Source organism: Corvus kubaryi, unplaced genomic scaffold (assembly GCF_017639235.1).
Source record: "Corvus kubaryi isolate FWS band 111438036 unplaced genomic scaffold, C.kubaryi_AGA036_p1.0 37300, whole genome shotgun sequence".
Classification (NCBI taxonomy): Eukaryota; Metazoa; Chordata; class Aves; order Passeriformes; family Corvidae; genus Corvus; species Corvus kubaryi.
The window spans coordinates 19,186,942-19,207,190 of NW_024581093.1; the positions used below are offsets into that span (position 1 = coordinate 19,186,942).

The following is a 20,249-nucleotide window of genomic DNA, read 5'->3' on the forward strand; positions in this document are numbered from 1 at the left end:
AGGGGAGCTGTGCAAGGATGCAGGGCATGTGGTTCTGCCCAAGTTAATCTAAACATGAGCAAATGAGCACCTTTCCTGCAAGTGGGAGACGTGTCCGTGTTAAATGGAAGAAGGCTTGTTATCCATGCCTCACTGTTTAATGGAAAAACACATTTTGAAGACATCTAGTACACTCTGGAGTGATTTGTGGTGCATTTTAAATGTTTACCAGCTAGCGAGATCTTCACAAAGATTTTTCTAAAGCCATTTTGATGTTTATTGTACACTGAGCCCATGCCTGTAGTATCATGCTCTTTTTTCTAGCTGGTTAAAAAGCAACTTCTTTGCTTTTGGCCAAGGGAATTTTTGGGAGTATTACAAACGATTTTTTAAAAATAAAAACTTTCCAAGTGGATATTATTCCATTATTTTCCTCAAGTGTAAACAGTTGCATTTGAAATAATACAATAAACGTTAATTTCCTAATTTTTATCCATCAGAAAGTTTTGTGTGTTCCAAAAAACTATTTCCAGACATTGTTAGCTTAGATTAGTTATTCATTGGTAGCCAAAGATTTCTTTTTTCAAAATTGGCAATAATAAATTTTCATCTTTTCCAGTAAGCTGCTCTCACATGCAGCATTGAACAAGCACTTTCTTCTTTGAAAAATGTTGTAAATGCTTGCAGATTTTCTGCAAAGTATACTCTAGGATATTAGAAAATACAACATCTGCCTTCCTATTTTTTGCTGTGATAAAGAATAATTGGTTTTGGCCAGCAATGAATGTGTCTTGGCAACCTTATTTTAGGACAACATGTTCACAGTAGTGTAAGCACCAGTGTTTCCCATTGAAACATGCCAGTAAAGGTGCTGGTTTTCAGGAGTAGTGAGCAGTCAGGAGCTCCCTGGGGAGCCACGTCTCCTGCTGTGCACCGCGCTTCTCCTCCGGGGAACCGAGCATCGAGCGCCGCTTTGAAAATCCGTCTGCTTCTTCTGAGGGTCTGACTGCAGCTCAAGCAGTTCTGAAAATTCAGCCCCAGTGGTACTAATCACTTCAGAAAATCTGGCCCTCAGTCAGACAGAGCTCGCTTCAAAGGGTGAAAACCCCACTGGGCTTAGCTTCTGCTGTAAAATTTAATCATGGAGATGGTTTTCTCACATTCTTTCAGTTGTTTCTGGGTAAATTCAATATGGGATATAAATGAGAGTTTGTGCCTGTTGCAGTGAAGAAAATATGGTAGGTGGTCCCAAATTTTCAGACCCTTAGGTAGATGAGGCTGAAGTTTTCATTTAAATCTGGGTTCCGTGTCTCTAGATGCTTGAGTTGATTCAATTTCATGCTATATTAATTGACTATAAGGCTCTAAAGAATGCTAAGTACATTTGATGACTTTCTATAATAATAAGCCAGTTAATTTAAGTTAGGTTAATAAGTACTGTGATTTTAGCATCTTATGAATTAAGAGTTTAATTTCATTTTGTTTTTTAAAATTATAAGATTTACCTTAGTTTAAATTTTTAATTCAATTCTCATGAAAAGCTGATCCTTTTGTTGCTATTCTGCATCACAAATTAAGTTTAGAGGTTTGTTTTAGTTACCCAGGTCCTTCCATCACTGCATGCTTGAGGAACAGCTCTGCTGTGCACAAGCTGTGTCTGGCTTTAACAGAAAGCTTGCTCCCAGATCCCAGACAACTGACTGGGAACTTAAGTCACCAAACGTACTGGAGAATACAGGAATAATCTTGTTCTGGCAAAAACTATTTTCCTTACGTATCCGACTTCATGCTGAAGCAGAGGATTTCATTTTTTTGTGGTTAGCATTGCAAATGATGCATTAATGTTTTTTCCTTTAAGAATCAGAGGATGAAGTGAATTTACCAAGAAGCCTAAAGCTGTTATGTAGGGCCCTGCTGATGCAAATTGCTTCACTTGCCATAACCTTGCAAAGCCTTGCTCCAGCTTTGTATACCCAGGACCTGCAAACATGAAACAACCTGTATGGAAGGCACTTAGAGTGCCTTTACTTTACATGGAGTAAAAAGGGCTTTTCATTAGTTTTAACTTTTGGTTTTGTTCTTGCAAGTGATTGTACACCTCGAGAAAAGATTAGGAGAAAAAAACCTACTGCTTCTGCTTCATGGGATCCCCTTGAATCCTTTTGTCTTTTTTTTTATTCTTTGAATTCCTGTATAGCAAAAACATACATACAGCCACTGAGCAGGCAGCATGCAAGAAGGAAACAGATGACTGAAAACTGCATTTCCATGCAGAGAAATCCATGGTGCTTATTGTTACCAGCTGGGTCGAACACCAACCAGGAGAGTTTCCTGTAGCCTAGGATTCTTCTGTGTGGTTTAAACACCTCCCAGAGTTAGGCTAATAGATCTTCTCACGCTGCTGTGTCATCTTGTGTTCAGAAAAGTTGTGATCAGTTCCCAGCAGCTTTTTCCTGTGAGGACAGATGTTGGAGTCTGGGTGTTTATGGAAACTTAGGACTTGAGCAGAGGTGGAAGAGGAGAGAAGGCTCAGGTGCTGTGTCAGTGCAGTGCCATGAGGCAGACACGCCCTGTCATACCATGGAGTTCCCCTCCTCTGCTGAGAAAGAAAATGTTACGGACTTGAGGTTTTCAGTTGCTTGGTTTGGGTTTCGTTAGTTCTGTTTAATTTTTTTTGATGGAGATACTTGCTTATGTTTCTTTGACCTACTGAAGTTTGTTGCAAAAGACTTTGTGTGCTAACAAAGTTTTTTTATCTGATATTTATTTTCCAAATATTTCTGAAATTTTAGCAGCAGCTAATGGAGCTTGTGTGTTTTTGAACAATCCATTCTAGGTGCAGTATGAGAGAAAAACCAAAACAGTAGAGCTCTGCTTTCAATTACATGTAAAAAAGCAAGGTATTGTTGGTATACTTCAGGGTTTTTGCTATGCAATTTTCACTAATGGTATCTAAAGATCACAAAAGAAAAAGCCCTTTCATTTAAGACTATTGCCTGTGTCTGCTTTCTGTGTATCACAAGAAACCTGTTCATTAGATTTTAAACAGTGCTTGTCATTGGTTTCATTCTAAAACAGTGTTGTTGGTAGCTTTTGCAATTCTTTATCTCACTTCTTATAAAATTCTTATAAATTTCTTCTAAATATTCTCCTCATCTTCCAGGTTAATGCTGTAGTTGTCAGCTTGGTCATTTTTACTATTTGCTATCTCTTCTTTTCTCAAACTTAGGTTTTAAGAAAAGAGAAAACTATAGTCCATATGTTTTGTTATTTCCATTATGATAGCACTGGAGCTTGGTAACATCAGAGGATCAGAAAGCAAAAATTATATGGGGAGTTCTGCTCAGAACCACACTGTAATGATGGATTGAAATTCAGCTCCAGCTGAATCATCATCAGGCAGCAGTGCCTCAAATAAGTGGCAGATGATTTTTTCTCATTCCCTGCAATAACAGGAAAATTATTAGGTAACTTAAACCTGATACCATAGTTAATACTTAGAAAAAGAAGAAAACACTTCAAGTGAAATAGCCAGTTAAACATCATCTGTCCTCTATTCCCCCAATATTAACTCCGAGCTGTGTCCCAAAAGCTCCAGCTAGTAATTAGATTCTCCTGCAGAAGTGGAAGCTTTGATTTGCAAATGCCTCGAGTGGTATGTGGTGCTTGGGGCATATTCTCCTGTAACCTGCTGCTGATTTCAAAGGCAGGACTGATAGCAGTTCCTTCAGGTGACTACAGGCAGCTCAGGCTGCTGGGGAAAAGCAGGATAGATGGAATAAACTAATCTTCATTACTAACACTCAGCAAGTGAAACAAGGGCTTAGAGAGAAGGGACCAGGAGACATGTGACATGGAATTCCAGACTTTTATTTTCTTAGCTGTACAGAGCTCTGTTCTTTTTACATTAAATGAACTAATTAGAAGTTGGGTATATGCAGTGGGAGAATATAGAAAAGAGCTGAGATTTCACTGTGGTGCTTATTTCATGTTATCTAAATGTAATGTTAGTATTCTGATTAATGTAAATACTTGATTGCACTTAGCTTGGTAAAGTGGTTAGGACTTCACTGGACTGGGTATGTTCCAACTGGGACAGTCTCAGGCTCCAAAAAGTTCTGTGATGATTTAGCTGTAAAAGAGTACGTGAAACTAGATTGTGTCACTAATGAGTCTTTTACTGTGGTTCAGTACTTGCAGTTATGAGTAGCTCAGGTGTTCTCTGCCATGGCTGGGGTTTGTTGCCGTTGCTGACTTAGGAAACTTTGGGATGATGCCAGCTTACAGCCCCTGGTTTTGGCGGGTAGGGTGCCCTTGCACCTCTCTGCACTTGTGCATCTCTAGCTGCTGCCATGGCCCTGTGGGTGAGCACCAGCCAGCACAGGGACATCACCTGTGGTTTTCTTCTGTCCTGATCCAAAGACAAACCCGGGATCAGGCCTGAGTGGGCCTGGAGCTATCTCTGCTTCTGATTGCTTTGCCTGATAGACAGTGCCTATGGAACAAGACCCAGCATGATACACATTGCAGTTCTTCCATGGAAAAAACAACAGATTAACCGTTGAGTTGCTTAGGAGCAAACAGTAGTTCATCTTTATACTAAGATATTGTGGGGATATTGCAAATTCTAGTCTTCCAGAGCCCTTTTTCTGGGAAACAGGCAGATTTGCCTACTTCCTAATTCCCTGCTTACTCCAAAAATAGTAATATTTTGTATTATTGTACACTTAATTTGATCTTTTATTTTGCTTACATAGTAATAAAATCAGTTTACATAATAATTCTCTTGTTCCCTTGACAGTCCTTATTGCCTAGACATGCTGGGTTTTGTTACCTTAGATGAACCATTAATTGGAATCCAATGTTCTTGGCAGGAGTACAGTCACAAATGACAGTATCATACATCTGTGCTTACTGAGGGAGGAACGTCTCAATTTTAAAATGTGAGCAGAACCTCCAAATAAAGTCAGTCTTAGAAAACAATTTCAGATATAGTCTGTTGTTGCAATATACAGGAGAATAAACAGTTACTCAAAATCTAATTTTCATAGAATGTAACTGCAAGTCTCTTTTTAGATGCCTAGGCATTAGTACTTTCTAGACTATTCTGTACACTTTCTGGGGGCCAGTTACCAGCTTTTACTTTCTCTCCGTGCAGCACTGTGACAAAGGTCCTGCTCAGTGGCCAGGCCTCCAGGATATAATGGTGATAGGAACAGGCAGCCACACAGCTGCTGTACCAGCGCTCACATTTTTACTCTTCGTTTCATCTGACTGCAAAACAACATCATGGTCACTGTTGAAAACAAAGCTTGAGTTGTTTAGCTGCGAGATGCAGGGAAGTTTCCTCCTCTCAAGGAAGGAAATCCATTAATGGCAGAAGATTCATACTAGGGATGACAGTGTGAGGCCTCCCTGTCAGGCTTTGCTCCCAATGGAGTTTGACTTGATGGAAAATGGCAAGTCTTGTTTCAGACCTGTCATCTTCTGTTTGGGGGTTGTGGTGTTTCAGTCATTAAAAGAAATCCTCAGTTTGTCCTACTTTTCATAACCAACCACAGCAGACTGAGAGCTGTTAGCCCCTGGACCTGATGGGTGTGGTGGCTACCGAGATGGTCATGAGTGCCTAGAGACCAGGTGTCACTTGGGATGCTGAAGCCATAGTCTGATGTATGTTTTAATCCAGCACTATTCTCAAAAGAAGGGATTTTGTCATCTACCCAGCTTGGTCACTGGCCCCTCTCTGCGTATTTCCTGTGCCAGCTCATTTTGTCCTTCAGCCTTGCAGCAAATTGGGTTGGGGCTGTCTGCTCAGAGTATGAGTGGCCACATACAAGCCATAGCCAGAACCTGTCTCTCTTATCCATTTCACACATCTCCTGGTGAACACCTTGCTCGTCTCTATTAAAAGGGACAAGCCCACCCATGGCTGCCCTGCTTGCTTTTCAGCTTTAGAAAGCTGAGCAGTGTTCCCCTTTCTTTGAAGGCTTTCATGGGAGGGATATAGCTGCATCAGTACCCGCAGAATCCAAAGACCTGGAGATGAAACCTAGAGCCAGCACAACCCAGGACTGAGATAGGATGGGGTGAATATCAAAAAGAGTTTCCAAATTCCTTCCAGAGAAGTTAAAATTTTACTTTTGGGTGAGCAGCAATATTCAGGTGCCTCAGGGAGTCTCCCTGCATTGCTGAGAGACATTTCCAAATGTGGATCTTGGGTCTTGTTCCTGAGTCGCTGTTAGCTTCTTGAAGGAAGAACTAAAAGCAGGATCAGACTGCAAGCAGTCTAGACTAAATGCCTACCACTGCTTTAGCAGCCATACAGAGATAAATAAAGGCTTTATTGTCACACCTGGTGTGAAACACCATTTATTTTAAGTAAAGGAAAAAAAATAGGGATGCTGTGCCAGGGCTGCTTTCAGAGGATGTTTGCCATTGTTTTCCTCACTCTGTATTCGTCTTTCTAGCATCTGTCTTGGATTGACTGCCTGGGAAAAGGCATTTACAAGTAGAATTGAGAAGTGTACTTAAAAGCCAAATATGGGTTGTTTGTTGTAAAGTAGCCGATAGATAGTTGGCGAGGCACCAAAAGGTCCAGACACTAATCTAATTGTTTACAGCTCATGGAGAGATTAATCCACAAGATTGGATGCCCTCACTTCCTTTACACATTACAATGAACGTGTGAAATGCCAAACCCCAAGGGGCAGTATGAGAGAAAAAATGGCTCAATTTCAATGCAGTTATTGTTTCAAGTTTAGAAATATATTGATTTTGTTTGAGTTTTGATAAGAATACAAATTCAAAATGCCTTGCTTAATATCACACTATTCTTGTTTCCTAGGCTCAGTAAAACAAAATCATGTTTTCTTACTTTGGTATAATATAGTGCTCTGCAAAGTCCAAATCAAACGTATGACATAAAACATATCGAATACACAGTCAAAATGGGCAAACCTATGTCCAAACGTCCAGGCTGGTTAGCTCTGGAAATCTTGGCTGCTATAAGGTGCTGTACACTGGAACAGATTAAGCTCTGCAAAGGGAAGAAAAGCAACCCCAGCATTGCTTGGGTGACCAGTGAGAATAAAGCAAACACTGTGGAGGGGCTGCTGCAAAGCGGTATTTCTGTAAAATAGGCTTTTTCTGAACTGAAAGTGGAGCTCAAGAGCAAACAGTGCTGCGGGGCTGTACCCATTCTGAAGAGGGAATGATTCAGTAAGATGAAAACATGGGTAATGTGCAGGGCTCTGGCCTCCCTCCGTCGCCCTGCACCGGCCTGGCAGAAACGTGGGAGCTCGGCTGTGCCAGGACATGGTGCCCCAGCACCGAGGGTAGCGCTGGGCAGGGCTTTGTTGGGGAGAAAGGGGAAGTTTCATCCTCGTGATACCAGTCATGCTGATAGTGATGCTGACACCAGTTGCCCCTTCTGCTGGCAAGGGAAAGTACTGTGGCTTTGGCCAGAAGCAAGATTCAGGAAAGCTACGTGGAGACCAGATAAATAATGCCGTAGTCTCACAGACATGTTAACCTCTGACTCGCTGGCTGGAGCAGAAAAGGTTTCATGAGCAGAGTGTATGTGCACAATTGCAAGCTGGTGGGCCTGTGAGCTGTTTATGGGCCATTACAATAATTTGTTGGGGGAATTTTGCTACAGTTGCAAAGAATTTTCAAAAAGCTAATGGGGTTGAGATATATTTATTCTGATATTGCAATACCTGTCACATTTAGGGGAAGAAAATGAATACCCAGAACTAGTCTTTGCAGTGTTTCTAATTCCTTGACTAAGCACGTCCTCATGGATCATTTTATTTTACCAGCTTTTGGGAAGAAGAGAGTGTTTTGCTAGTTAGGACTTGTTTTGACTTAACTTTTAATAACACCAATCAGCACCATGTTGCCTGAAAGTCTGAATCTGACAAAAGTTTAGTTTAAATGGGCTGCTTTTATGAGGTCATGTGTAGACTCATTGCTCCTGAATCAAGATCATAAATGTGTAATTTTAATAACATTTGGTGAGAATAAGTATTTGCATATCCTTGGAGAAATTGTTCTCTGCTGCATAGTTCAGCTGTTTCAGCCATGACGTGGCAGGGGCATTTCAAGATTTGCATGTCGCTTACACTACCATGCTTTGCAAGGAAGGGTAGAGCAAGGAATAGTGCAAGTAATTATTTTTGCTTTGTAGTGCAGTATTTCTCCCAAGGTAGAGAGTAACAGTACCAAGCGTATCCAAAGCCAAGATTTCTGTGGTGCAAAAAACAGTTTGGGTGTTGAGTTGAAAACTGGTCATCACTCTGTGTGAAAGCTAAATGAGGACCGATGGGAGGGAGGTAATTGCATTGCTAAGTTTCAGTCCTTTATGATTATTTTTTGTATTTTGTGTGTCTTGCGGAGCAGTCAGCATAGGAGAGCTTGCTATAAAGTCATCATCCACGGGTTGCCTTTGTGTCTGAAAGAACGAGTGTCTGTCCTGCAGGGAGTGGAGCGCATCGACGTGCCGGGGCTGCGGAGCCTGCGCACCGCCCGCCGCCTGGAGCAGGGCATGGTGCTCACCATCGAACCGGGCATCTACTTCATCGACCGCCTGCTGGACCAAGCCCTGCGGGACCCGGCGCAGTCCTGCTTCATCAACAACGACGTCCTGCGGCGTTTCAGAGGGTTTGGTGGGGTGAGTCATTCTTAGCAGATGATTTTATTAATTGGTTTTCTCTTTGTTTGCCCTTACTATGTATCTGAGGAGAAGTCTTTTGGGAGTTGTAATGTATTGCACATAGGGCTGTTCCTGAAGCAGCACCTTGAGTAATTTGGACCATTTGACTCTGCAGACAAACTGGGGGGTTTTATTCTAATTTTTTAATGTGGTTTTGTACTAGTGGTGTCTGATTAATGAGAGACCCATATTTTTCCATTGACTGAAATATCCTCTGCCAGCACCAGACAGTGGCTTGCCAGGTAAGTGTTTTGTCTAATGTGTGAAATGTGTATGTTATGAAATATGAGACTGAGTTCTGTAGTCTAGAGTAGGCTTCCTTGACAGCAGCACAGTCCAGTGCTTCCTGCCAGGGCAGAAGAGCCTGATGCTGTTTAAGCTGGGGAGGCAGTAGATGAAAACAGCAATAATTGCTCTTACTGGATTATTGACAGAATGGCATGAAGCTTGTGCCTCGTGAGAGCTGTCCCCGTTTTCCAGAAGAATGGCTGATGGTCTTCCCAAGCACCCAGGCTCAATGTGGCAGGCTCAGGCAGCATTGTGCACAGGAGGATTGGCCACCTTGGGAGGTAGAGGTGATCTGGGCAATCATTCCCAGGCAGCAGCTGCTGGGCAAGTAGAGGGGCCTTGTTTGTACATACTGTCCAGGACACATTTCCCATTCAAAGCTGTTGCCCTCACAGAGCGTTCAGCAGTTGCAGTGCTTCCAGTAGGTTTTTACTTCAGCAGGGCAAGCATTTGAAGGCTGCCACATTGTTCTCCGAGCATCTGTATTCCTTCACACAGGAGATAGAGCATGCAGCTGCAATGATCCATCCTCCCCATGGCTCTGCTAAGTCTCAGTACAGCAAGCAATCACTGGCAGTGGCGGTGATTTTCTGGTATGAAGTCATTCATTAGGAATTGTCTGCTGCTGCCATTTACTAATTTATCACTGTACCCCAGCCATGAGAGGGTGATGAGACTGTAGCACTTTGGTCTGAGCTGCTTTGGAACCACCAGCCCTGACAGAAAAGGTGTGTGTGCTGTTCCCAGTCATGGCAGCCAACCAGGCTCTAGGGCAGCCACCCATGATGTGGTTGCAGCTTTATCAAGAGACACAGGACTTTACCCTTGCTGGTATTTAATTCACTGCTGAGGTCTGGGACATTATTTGTCTCTGTGTTGTTTCTTTATCAAGATTTGCCAGCCAGACAACTGAGGTATTGGTGAACAAAAGGCAGCTAATTCTGCGTTTTCTAGCTGTGAGCACATTCTGTACGACACCACATGCTGCAATGTATTTTAAAAGAACACTGTGATGTGCTTGTGTAGCTTGACACTGCAATGGAAACAGGTTTAACTGTCTTCGTTTTCCTTGTAAACACTCTGTGAGTTTTTCAGCATTTAAAATGATTCCTGGTGAGCTTTCCCTGAAATAGCTCAGCAAAGCCTATGTTCTTCCCAAATGGCTGTGAATGCCTGCCCACTCTAGCTCTGCAGCTTGAGGTGTGCCTGTGGCTCACCTGCTGCCTGTGGTTGCGCAGAATAGGAGTGACAGCATGGGATCTCTACCTCGCTAATAAGTTGCTGGATCAGGCACTTTTGTTCCAGCAATTTCAAGCAAAGTCTAACTTTGTTCCCTCGTTTTTGCTTAGCTTCCTGTAATGATGACTTAAGGAGTCATCATTAAGGAGAGCTAGCCAACAAACTTTGCTAAAAGAAGGGGAGGCCCAAAAACAATTGAGCAAAAATCTAAATCTCTGATCCCCCTGTGAACAATATATTTTACTTAGAAAAAAAATAATACACACATACCCTGAGCCAGATGTTGTCACTTGATTTTGTCCAGGAGAAGAAAGAAAATAAAATCTGAGACTGGAATACGTCTGAATATTTCTGCATCCTTCACAAAAGCTGAATTATAATGCAATCAAAATAATCTTTTCCATCTTTACCATTCTGACTTGATTCTGCATAAATAGAAGATGCAGTTTGTGCTGAGTGCTTAGTTATGTACAAGATGTTTCATTCTAGTTTATCCAGAGTGAGTGAGTATTTCTCACAAAAGCATGCCAGAAAACTTCCTTTCTAAGGAGATTTTAAAAGATCTTGTAAAGCCCAGTGCTTTTACTGACAAATATTAACAGTACAGGGGCTAGTACTGGTGTCAATTCTACCTGAAGATTTAACTACAGCCAGTCCAATCTTCCTTTAAGTTTAAAAGAAAAATACATTCTACAAAAGGAAATAAGTAGTCCATTTCCCTCTGCAGAGCTCAGCATTAATTAAAATGTTCTTAATTTGGTTTAGTGTAATTCACTTCAAAAATGAAATAACATTCACTGAAGTAACACCACTGTAATTCTGAGTAAGTCTGTCTGCACAGGGAATTTGTGGATTTTTAATAAATTCACCTTGAATTCATGTCTTTTTTGAGCTTTGGATAATTTTCTTGACCGTGACAAGTCTCTGCATTGAGAAGCAAAGCTCTCCTAGGGTGCCAGAAAGGGCAAGACTGTAGCCATTTATTGTAATTTGTTCTGCCTGGAGTTAGCCATGAAGAGACTGTAGAAGCTGCAGGAGCAGGAAAGAAGAGTCAGTGTGAGCTTTCCTTGGCTGCCTGCACTGCTGGGACAGGCCCATTACCAGCCCACCTTCCTGCACGCCTCAAGCACAGACACAGCCTCTGTGGCTGTCCCTGCTGCTCAGGGACCTCTTCATCGGGGCTTTTACCAAACAAGCTCTTCTGGGTCAAATACAGATCCCTCCAGAGGGAAGCAAGCAGTGGTCGGGGGATACTGCCCTGTCTGAAGCCCTACACTCTTTACTTGACAGCCGTTGAGTTCAGTCCTTCACAAACTTCCTTGGCCAATTTTGGGATGTTTCAGTCACATGTACTTCAGTTCTCCATCTGCAAAACCAAAGTCCAGTTTACCGAGGTCATAAATCCTATGGGACAAGGGCTGCTGCTGGATGCTGGCACAGTGCGTGGCCCAGGGCACCTTTGCTCTGCCTGGACTCTGCCCCACACACTCCTAAATAAACACAGATGTGCAAATAGAGGGATGTGCACACGGTTGGATGTATTGCTCAGGAAAAGCAGCCGAATCCTCGGGGAAGGGGAAATGCTGACTCCAAATGCTGCCCTTTAGGGTTTGACATTTCCATTCTTCATAAGCTGATTACTGATTCATGCAGTTCATATGATGTTTTCTCAAAGACACAGTAAAGCCATTCAGTCTTTTTTTGGCCTTACACATTCAATCTCTGTTCAGGCTTTATTTTTCCCTAGGATTTGTAGAACTAGCACTAGACTTAATATCTGAAAACTATGCAACTTAGAGAAAATGCTGAAAGACGGGCGATAAATGCATTACTTTCTTTTGTTTACAGATTTTTCTCCTTTAAAAATTAAACAGATTTTAAATTAAACAAAGCCCAGGACCTTGAAGATCCAAATATTTTTCAAAACAATAGTGCTTCCCTTACTCAGAATAAATGTTAAACCAAATAAAAAGCAGGATATTTAACTGCTTCTACCTTTGGTTCAGAGAGCCATATAGTTGTCTCTGTCCTGATTTTTATTTTTCAGAAGATTACGCTCTGTTTCTGAGTTCATGGTGAATTTGTATTGTGAAATGAAATAAGTTTATTACGCAATAAACATTATGCTCATCTACTTTTTAACATTGCATATTATATCACAGTAATAGTGCTACACAGCATTTCTTCTAAAGTTTTCATAGGAAAGCAGTTGTCACAATATACATACTTAACTTTCTTTAAAAGTTCTTTTAGGGGAAGTGATAGGTATAGGCAACCCAAAACCTACTGCTAATTGCTTATAAACCTTCTTTAACCCTTTTCTCTTGTCTAATTAACATAATTAGATTAAAGTAAGACCAGCTGTTTCTAACCTGTATTTAGCTTGTAGTTTAATGTTTCTTCTTGAGCCTGTGTGAAGGGACTGGGCACCTGAGGCTTTTTTCCCATCTGTATTAGTTAATCTAATAACATACTTGGCCTCACCCTACTAATATTGATCCCCTTCTATAAAAATGTGAACATTTAAATGTGGACACTTAAAATAAAGGTTCTCTTGACATGAGGACTTGCTTGTGAATGAAACCTGCTTGTGCCAGGAAGACTACAGCATGGGATGAGAGTCACTGAGCACAGAGTCTACTGTCCCCTATAGAAAACATCTTGGCATAGCCACTGTGTGTAACAACAGGAAAGTGCCTTCCCCAGCCCTGCAGCCCTTGCCTGGACCTGGGTTTGATGTAAGGCAGCTCTGTTTCCTAACCAGTCCCTCTGAGATACAGAAGTCAAACTCTGCTCGTGATAAGTTTGCTCTGTTAAAAATTACTGGTAAGTCGATGGCTGAGTTGAAATAAGTTCCTTGGCTACACACAGCTGCCTCTGTAGGACACCAGCTGTAGGAACAGACTCACAGGTCCTTCATCTGAACGTCTGCTCATCTACTTTGGGTGGTCCCATGTATGGTCATGTCCTGTCATCATTTCCAGGAAAGTGTCCCACTCTTAAGGTCTTTCAGCAATAGTGTTGCTGCTTTCCACAGCCATAATCACACAAATGCTCAATAGATTTTAAAAAAAGGGGGACATTTCACCAGTTGCCTTTTTGACATCAGGGATCTGTCATCATGTAAGTCTGGATTATTTAATTGGCCAAAATAGTTTCTTGATTGTCAAAAGCTTTGTATATCTCTTGTCCTCCAAAAGAAATTAGTAAGTGCTACAACCCTGTTTCCCCTGGAAGGTAACACAGGAGGCTCTGGGGAGCATGACTGTATTAGTAAGTCAGGACAAAGTACGAGGCTGTACAGAGCTGACAGCAGCCCTGGTGTTTAACTCCTGTGCTGTCCTTGGCTGTGCCCCCATGGCCCTGCTTAGGGACAGAGCTGGGACCATTGAGTCGAGCCACATGATGGCCTGTTGCTAGTGTTAGGCAGTTGTGCAATCAGGTCTATCTAGACAGATCATGCCACTACCCTTGATAAGAAAAAGGCATTTTAGGAACAGTCCTGGCATTCCTGACCACTGCATCTTTACAGGAGTGGTTTTTTGAAGTGTGCCATTTCACACCAAAATAAAGCCTCCCCTAGGTTTTTGCAGAGCACCCTGAAAGCTGGGGGTGCAGTGAGCCTCACACACTTCAGTGCCCAACTCCAAACCACTCTGTAGCCCTGAAACAAGCAGCACTGATGAACAAAGAGCCTGCAAACAGGGACTGCGCTGAGAGCAAGTTTCATAACCACTGTCCCCCTCTGGGAAAGGCAGTCCCAAGCCAGTGAGCCTTGCCAGGCAGATCCAGCATCTTTCCTCCATTTGGACAGAAGACAAGACCAAATGACAGGCGCTCCTATGGGGAAGGTTTTGCAGGTCCTCTGAAGCTGCTTCTTGCTGCTGCTGAGTTTAAACTCAGGGTGAAGCATGGAAGGTGTGAAGGAAAAGAGCAAATGAAACCATTTCCTTCCCCTTGAGAGCCTGTTCCTCTGCATTCATGTTGCTTTTAGGCAAAGGAAAAATTAGGCACTGAAAATGGGAAATCTGTCTTCTCTGTTGTGGCAAGCATCCATTTCAGGTGAGATTCATCCAGTAGAGGAAGGGTTAGATCCTGGCAAAAGAAGTGGTGTGTTCCTAGGGAGTGATGGATAAGGCCCCAGGGGACCAACCGGTGGTTCTGTGTGTTCCTCCATCTACGTCCTGAAGACCATTTGGAGGTGCTGATGCTGAGCAGGCTGATGTGACACTACTGGCTCTCCCACTGTGGATCGATTGTATGATCTCCTAACAATGCTCCTCCTATACGAGGAGTGGCTGTATGTGGCACTCATCCTCCCCCATTTGGTCATTCTCAGTTCCCTGCCTTTGGCAGCTCCAGCCCCCTGTGTGCTCTCCTCATTCAGGATGTCTCACTTCTCACCTCCACCAGGCTCTCCCTACCTGGCCTCCTTAGCCAGCCCCAGCTCTCTTTGTCCATTATTTGTCAGTCCTGTCTCACCTTACTATACCTTCCTTTCCCTGGTCCTTTCATCACTCTTAACTATTTTCCAGCTCCTTCCCCATCCTGTTTTTCTCTTGTGGCCTAGATAGAATACAGCGTGGACAGACACCTTGCCCCACTTGTTCTTCCCCACTATAGTCTAGCTTTCATCTACTCTGCTTTTAAGTCAGTCCATCCTCCCAAAGAGTGCAGAGGTACTGATGAAGGCATAAAACACGGAGCTGGAAAACACAAACCATTTCTCTTGCTTTTTTGCTAATGTTACTGGTTAAGCAGATGAATTGTGGCTGATACATCTCTGTAGCTGGGGAATTTCAGCTCAAGCTGGGGGAGGTTTGTGAAGCTGGCAGTGCTTGGGAAAAGGCTCTCTGTAGGCAGAGTCAGTTCTAGCTTTGGCTGGCCTTCCCTCTGCTCTCAGACTTACTTTTGCACTGACATTGTTACTTTCCACATCATTGCTGTGCCCAGCTCCATTTACACTGGTTGGGCTTGCCAATGTGATGCTTAGGCTTTTACCATCTCACCAGCTCTGTCCCAGGATTCTGGCACTTCTGCATGGTTTCCCTAGTACCATCAGGTATTTAGCAGGGACTGGTCCACCCAGGCAGGCTGTGCCCAGGCCCAAGACCCAGCAGGACGGGTACACAGCAGGATTTGCCTTTGGATGCAGTGGGACCCTTGTGCTGAATCCTTGGGTTATGTTTTGCTCAGCTGGTAAAATTTGAAGCAGTGAGTCAAAAAGCCCATCCTGGTAAAATCTGTTCAAGTGCAGAGTCATTGCAGGTGTTGCTGATCTCCTCTGCAGCAAGGCACCCGCCTTTCAGGCACACTGAGCATACAAAGCCTCACAGCTTCACATTTACAGCTGTCCAAAATAAATGTGTAAACTCAATGGACTATGTTTATTTAATTCTGCTTTATAATACACTTAACTTGATACCAAGTAAAAGAAATAATCTGGCAAAGACATCATTAAACAGTTTAATAAGGACTGGATTACTCATTTTGTTTGAACAAATGGATTATTTTGCAATCAGAAGTACAAATGTTAACCGGCTTTATTTTTAGTTGAAAATGTCAAGAGGTCAGAAACAATTAAAGCAATTGTAAGGTGGGAGTATCCAGGGTTTGTGTTCTTTTGGATTTACACCTTACTAAAATTGCTTTTATTGCAGCTTAGCAACTTAGCAACATTTTTCTGATAAGATAACGGGAATGACTGTGTAGGCATATTTACTGGTAAGAAGAAATTAGAGACAAACAGAAACGGAGCACACTTTTCATTTTAATAGCAAAAGTTGAAAAACTGAGAGGATCTGCTTTTTCCTTCCGTGGTTTGAAATATAGAGATTGTATTTTAAATGAAATGTCTGACCTCCTCAGGACTTTCTCATCAGCTCAAAATCAATGTTCGGAATATCAGCTGCAAGCTATTTCATGTTCAAAGTTTCACTTTGAACATCTATTGTGTTTAGAGAAAAGTTTTAAGTGCAGAGTAGCTACCTGAATTGCAGCTCAGCAACAGGATGGCTTTGAGAACAGACACTCTGGGCATCAGGAGGCACTGTCCCTAGCAAGCCATGTGCTAGGAAGGCTGGAGGAGTATCCGAGGAAGCATGTTCTTTGTACTGCTCCTGCTGTCGGGGGGTTGAGATCTACTGGCCCCATGAAATGATGTAGCATGAACTCACTGTTGCAGCACCTTGCTCAGACTGTCCTTGATGCAGCAGAGGCACCTGAGACACCTGAGGGGCCACCACACCACACCAGGGGTCACCACGAACCTTGTGTGATCCCAGGAGGGTGGCAGGGGCCAGTGGCCCAAGGGAAATTGGAACCTACAGAGCCCCATGCCAAGGTGCTGGTGGTGACAAGCAGTTCCGTGCTTGCAGTATGATGCATTGCCTGGGTTTCACCAGCCCCTTGTGCCCTCGCTGCTGTTGCTGCCTGCTGTGCTTCTCATCCCCATGTGGAATGCCTTGGTAATCGTGTGTTCCGTGTGCAGGTGCGGATCGAGGATGACATCGCGGTGACAGCCACTGGCATGGAGCTGCTCACATGCGTCCCACGGACCGTGGAAGAAATAGAGGATTTCATGGCAGAAGGCCAGAGCAGTTCCAAATTTGACTGCCTCTCCAGCCAAAAGCAGTAAACTTCAGGATGGTACTTACTGCCTCAACTAATCAGTCATCATTCTGATTTAATGCTGCAGCATATAAAATAAAATGCATCCAATTCTTACTAGCAAGACAGGCAGGCAGGCTATTAGCTGGAAAACTTCATGCATTAAAAATGAAAGTAGAAGGCTTCAGCAGTTGATACCCAGGTAACTCAACTGCTGCTTGCAATCAGCAGTTTACGTGACCAAGTGGCAGCTAAATAGCCCTGCTGCCTTATCAGTGGGGCTTATACTTCTGTCACATCTCAGCTCAGATGTGTCTTGCAATTAAATCTGAATTTTGATGATTAAGACTCTGAAATACCAAATGGATTATCTGAAAGCTATGAGCAATTATAACACTCAAGTCCTTTTTTAAACTTCATCACAAGTCCTGTGAAAAATAGAAATAAAAATCAGTTGTTCTCAGTGGACATAATGACACATTTTTCTTATGGATCTGTATCAATGCAGTAAGCAGAATCAAATTTTTATTAAAATTCACCTTGGCATCATTTATGTTCACAACTTTGTGGTCATTATGTTTTTCTGCTCCAGTTCCTGCTTCTTTATCTGACCCTACTACAAATTCATGCTCTGCAAACTTTGACCCTTTGCTAGCCAGTTTTCTGCTCTGGATAGTGGCTGCACTGATCCTTCACACACAGCCCCATGCTCATTATATTTGTTCATCTATTTGTTCCTTAAAAAAATAGACTGCTATGGTGTTCGTGACCCTGAAAAGTTGAAAGAAAGGAATATCTTTGCTGCAGGGCTCATGGTCACTCAGCAGTATATGCTGTGCAGCATGATAGAGTTATTTTTAACAGTTCATTGTTAGACAGTTCAGAATGAAATAATGTAAATTTTATTTGGATACATTACAAACATATTAATGTTGGTCACAAAATGATTTTCCACTCATGCAAGATTTAAAATACCAAGAGAAGCTTTTTTTTACTGTAGGTATTCATCAGCCTGCAGGATAATAAATACATTTCTTGCATCATAAAATAGCACTAGATGCTGATAACTACATAAAAATAATCTTTCTCGCTTTACATACACATCAAAACTCCTGTTCAGTATTCAGGCTCTGTCACAGTTTGACTGCAAAGCCACTTCAGAACATCCCTCTGCTGTGTCAGGGGGAGCTGAAGCCACAGCAGAGCATCAGGGCCCTTCTGGGTCTCACTGCCAGCCACATGAGGATTTTCCCACTGAAGGGATCAGCTGAGTTGTTATCTCAGCATCTTGGCGTGAGCATCTCAGTTCTGTTGCTCACACCAGGCCACTGACAGGTGGGTGGTGGGATCCACTGTGAGTTCCTGCAAGTGCCCATCTCACACAGGGGGCACAGCACAACATGGGCTTTGATGGTGTCAGAAACCACTGTGCCGCAGCCTTTGTGCCCTCCTCAGGACTGGATTTAGGCCTGAAATAATTTCCTTAAAAACTGTCTAATATGTTGCTCTAAGAGAGCTCTTTTTGCTAAGCAGGTTGGTCTGTGTGACAAGAACCTGCTCTTTATTCCCAACAGCATGGTGACCCATTGCTACCTAGGAAACTGCATGTGGGAGACCAAAGAAACATTGCAAAACAATCCAGAGGACTGCATTAATGTCACTCAGTTAATAAATAAGCCTATATACATTTTTTAGAGGTTTCTTGACATTGGTTTGTAAGAGGCAAGTGCAGGAATTCTTGACTGTGAAGAGGAACAGTTTTTTGAGGAAGGGAGGGTGTGAGATCAGAAGCTTGTATGTGCTGCTGTATTCGTATTCCTGCTGTGCTGACTGAAATCTTCCACCTCTGAGATGTAGTACCTGCACAAGGACATCAGGCTTCGCTTTGGTAGCCTTGCAGATAGGAGAACACAGAGTCTTTTTGCATTGCTCTGAACTTACCTGCCCCTAAAACTCAGGTTTTTTCAGTGCAAGACAGTGATCATGGCCTCAGCCTCGTTGCCCAAGTGTTTTCCTGCGGCAGGCTCTGAACACACCCAGGGGATGGCTCACTGCTTTGGGCACTCCGAAACCTGTTGTTGCTTGGGTTCAGCAGCAGTTACTATTTTATAGTAACACTTTACAGATTTTGAAAGAAGGAGAGCTTTGGAACTGTTTCAACGGAGCCATCACCCCAGTGTAGTTAATAGGCCTTTCCCTGGCTGGGATGAATGTTGGCACAAGCTGGGCTCTGCTGCTGCGGAACAGGTCGAGCAGTGCCGAGCTCTGCAGGAGGCAGAACTGGTTCTGCTTTGGGGTGTGGCACGGAGCCGCCGCGGGGCCGGGGAGCACCCGCTCACGTACCCAGCTCCCTGCTCTGCCTGCCCGGCATGGGGATGCATTTTGGTCTGGATGGGGCATCCTCTCCCATTTTCCTTCATCATCAGGCCCACAAACTTGGTTAATATAAATTTCATCGTTCATTCCAGAAGTTTGTTCTGTAATTATGATCGTTTTTATCCACTTAAGCAAAAAGTGAATTAGACCTTTTTTCCTAAATTGTGGAAGGGAAGGGGAATAAACATTTTTTAAAAAGGCAAAGTGATATTTAATACTTTAAAATGTGATACTTAATAATTTAAAGTGTATTAATGAGGTGAAAATATGGGTTATGGCAAATTTTCTTTTTGACTACATCAAGATATTTTATACTCTTACTATCACGTTTTCCCAAATGCCTTTTCCCCTTGGCACAAACAGACTTGAATAGAGTGGCACCGAAGTAACAGAGTATGTGTTATGCTGAGCAAATTTGTGCATTTAGAAACGTCTGAACACTTCTGAAATGATACATGTAAATTGCTGCAAGAAATTGCTTCAGCTCCCTCGGGTTGGGTGCACTCTGAGTTTACCTTGCAATTACCTGGCTGCAGCTAGAGTAGTCAAAGGAGTGCAGCCTCCCAGTGCTCATGGGGGCTCGAGCAGACCCCTTCCCTTAGTGGTACAGTAAGAAAGTGGGAGTCAGGTTTCCTGGTGAAATGTGTGGTGCTGTAACTGTGTGTAATGACAGGAACTGGATTCTGTCACAGACTGGAATTAAGAATAATGCGTCAAAAAGAAAATCTTAACTTTTAGAGGTCTACACGGAAATTTTCTGTGCCTTGCAGCAGACGGGTGAGATGGAGGTACTTTGCTGTCACACAGCCTGGGCTACTTCACCTTGGGGGAAAGGGCCTTTGCTCCTTGGAGCAACTTTAGCAGGTGGGGGCTTGAAATAACACTGACCCCTTTCTTGCAACCAGCCTCTTACTGAGGGTACATTTAAAACAATGATTTGTTACAATTATAGCAGTAAGAGGCTGCAGAGCCCGATGCTCCTCCCAGGCCTTGTCCCAGTGTCAGCCAAGGCCAGGGATCCTTGTCCCAGTGTCAGCCAAGGCCA

General features: G+C 43.0%; 1 protein-coding gene across 3 annotated transcripts in view; it reads left to right on the forward strand.

Moving 5' to 3' along the window:
• The window catches only part of PEPD (peptidase D), a 144,808-nt gene extending 127,431 nt beyond the window's left edge, over positions 1–17,377 (forward strand). For all 3 annotated transcript variants that reach the window (XM_042027690.1, XM_042027689.1, XM_042027691.1), the window contains 2 exons: positions 8,459–8,650; positions 16,710–17,377. In XM_042027690.1, the coding sequence (XP_041883624.1) occupies positions 8,459–8,650; positions 16,710–16,856 (339 nt within the window). In that variant the 3' untranslated portion in view covers positions 16,857–17,377. The remainder of the gene's footprint in view (positions 1–8,458; positions 8,651–16,709) is intronic.
• The last annotated feature ends 2,872 nt before the right edge of the window (positions 17,378–20,249 follow it).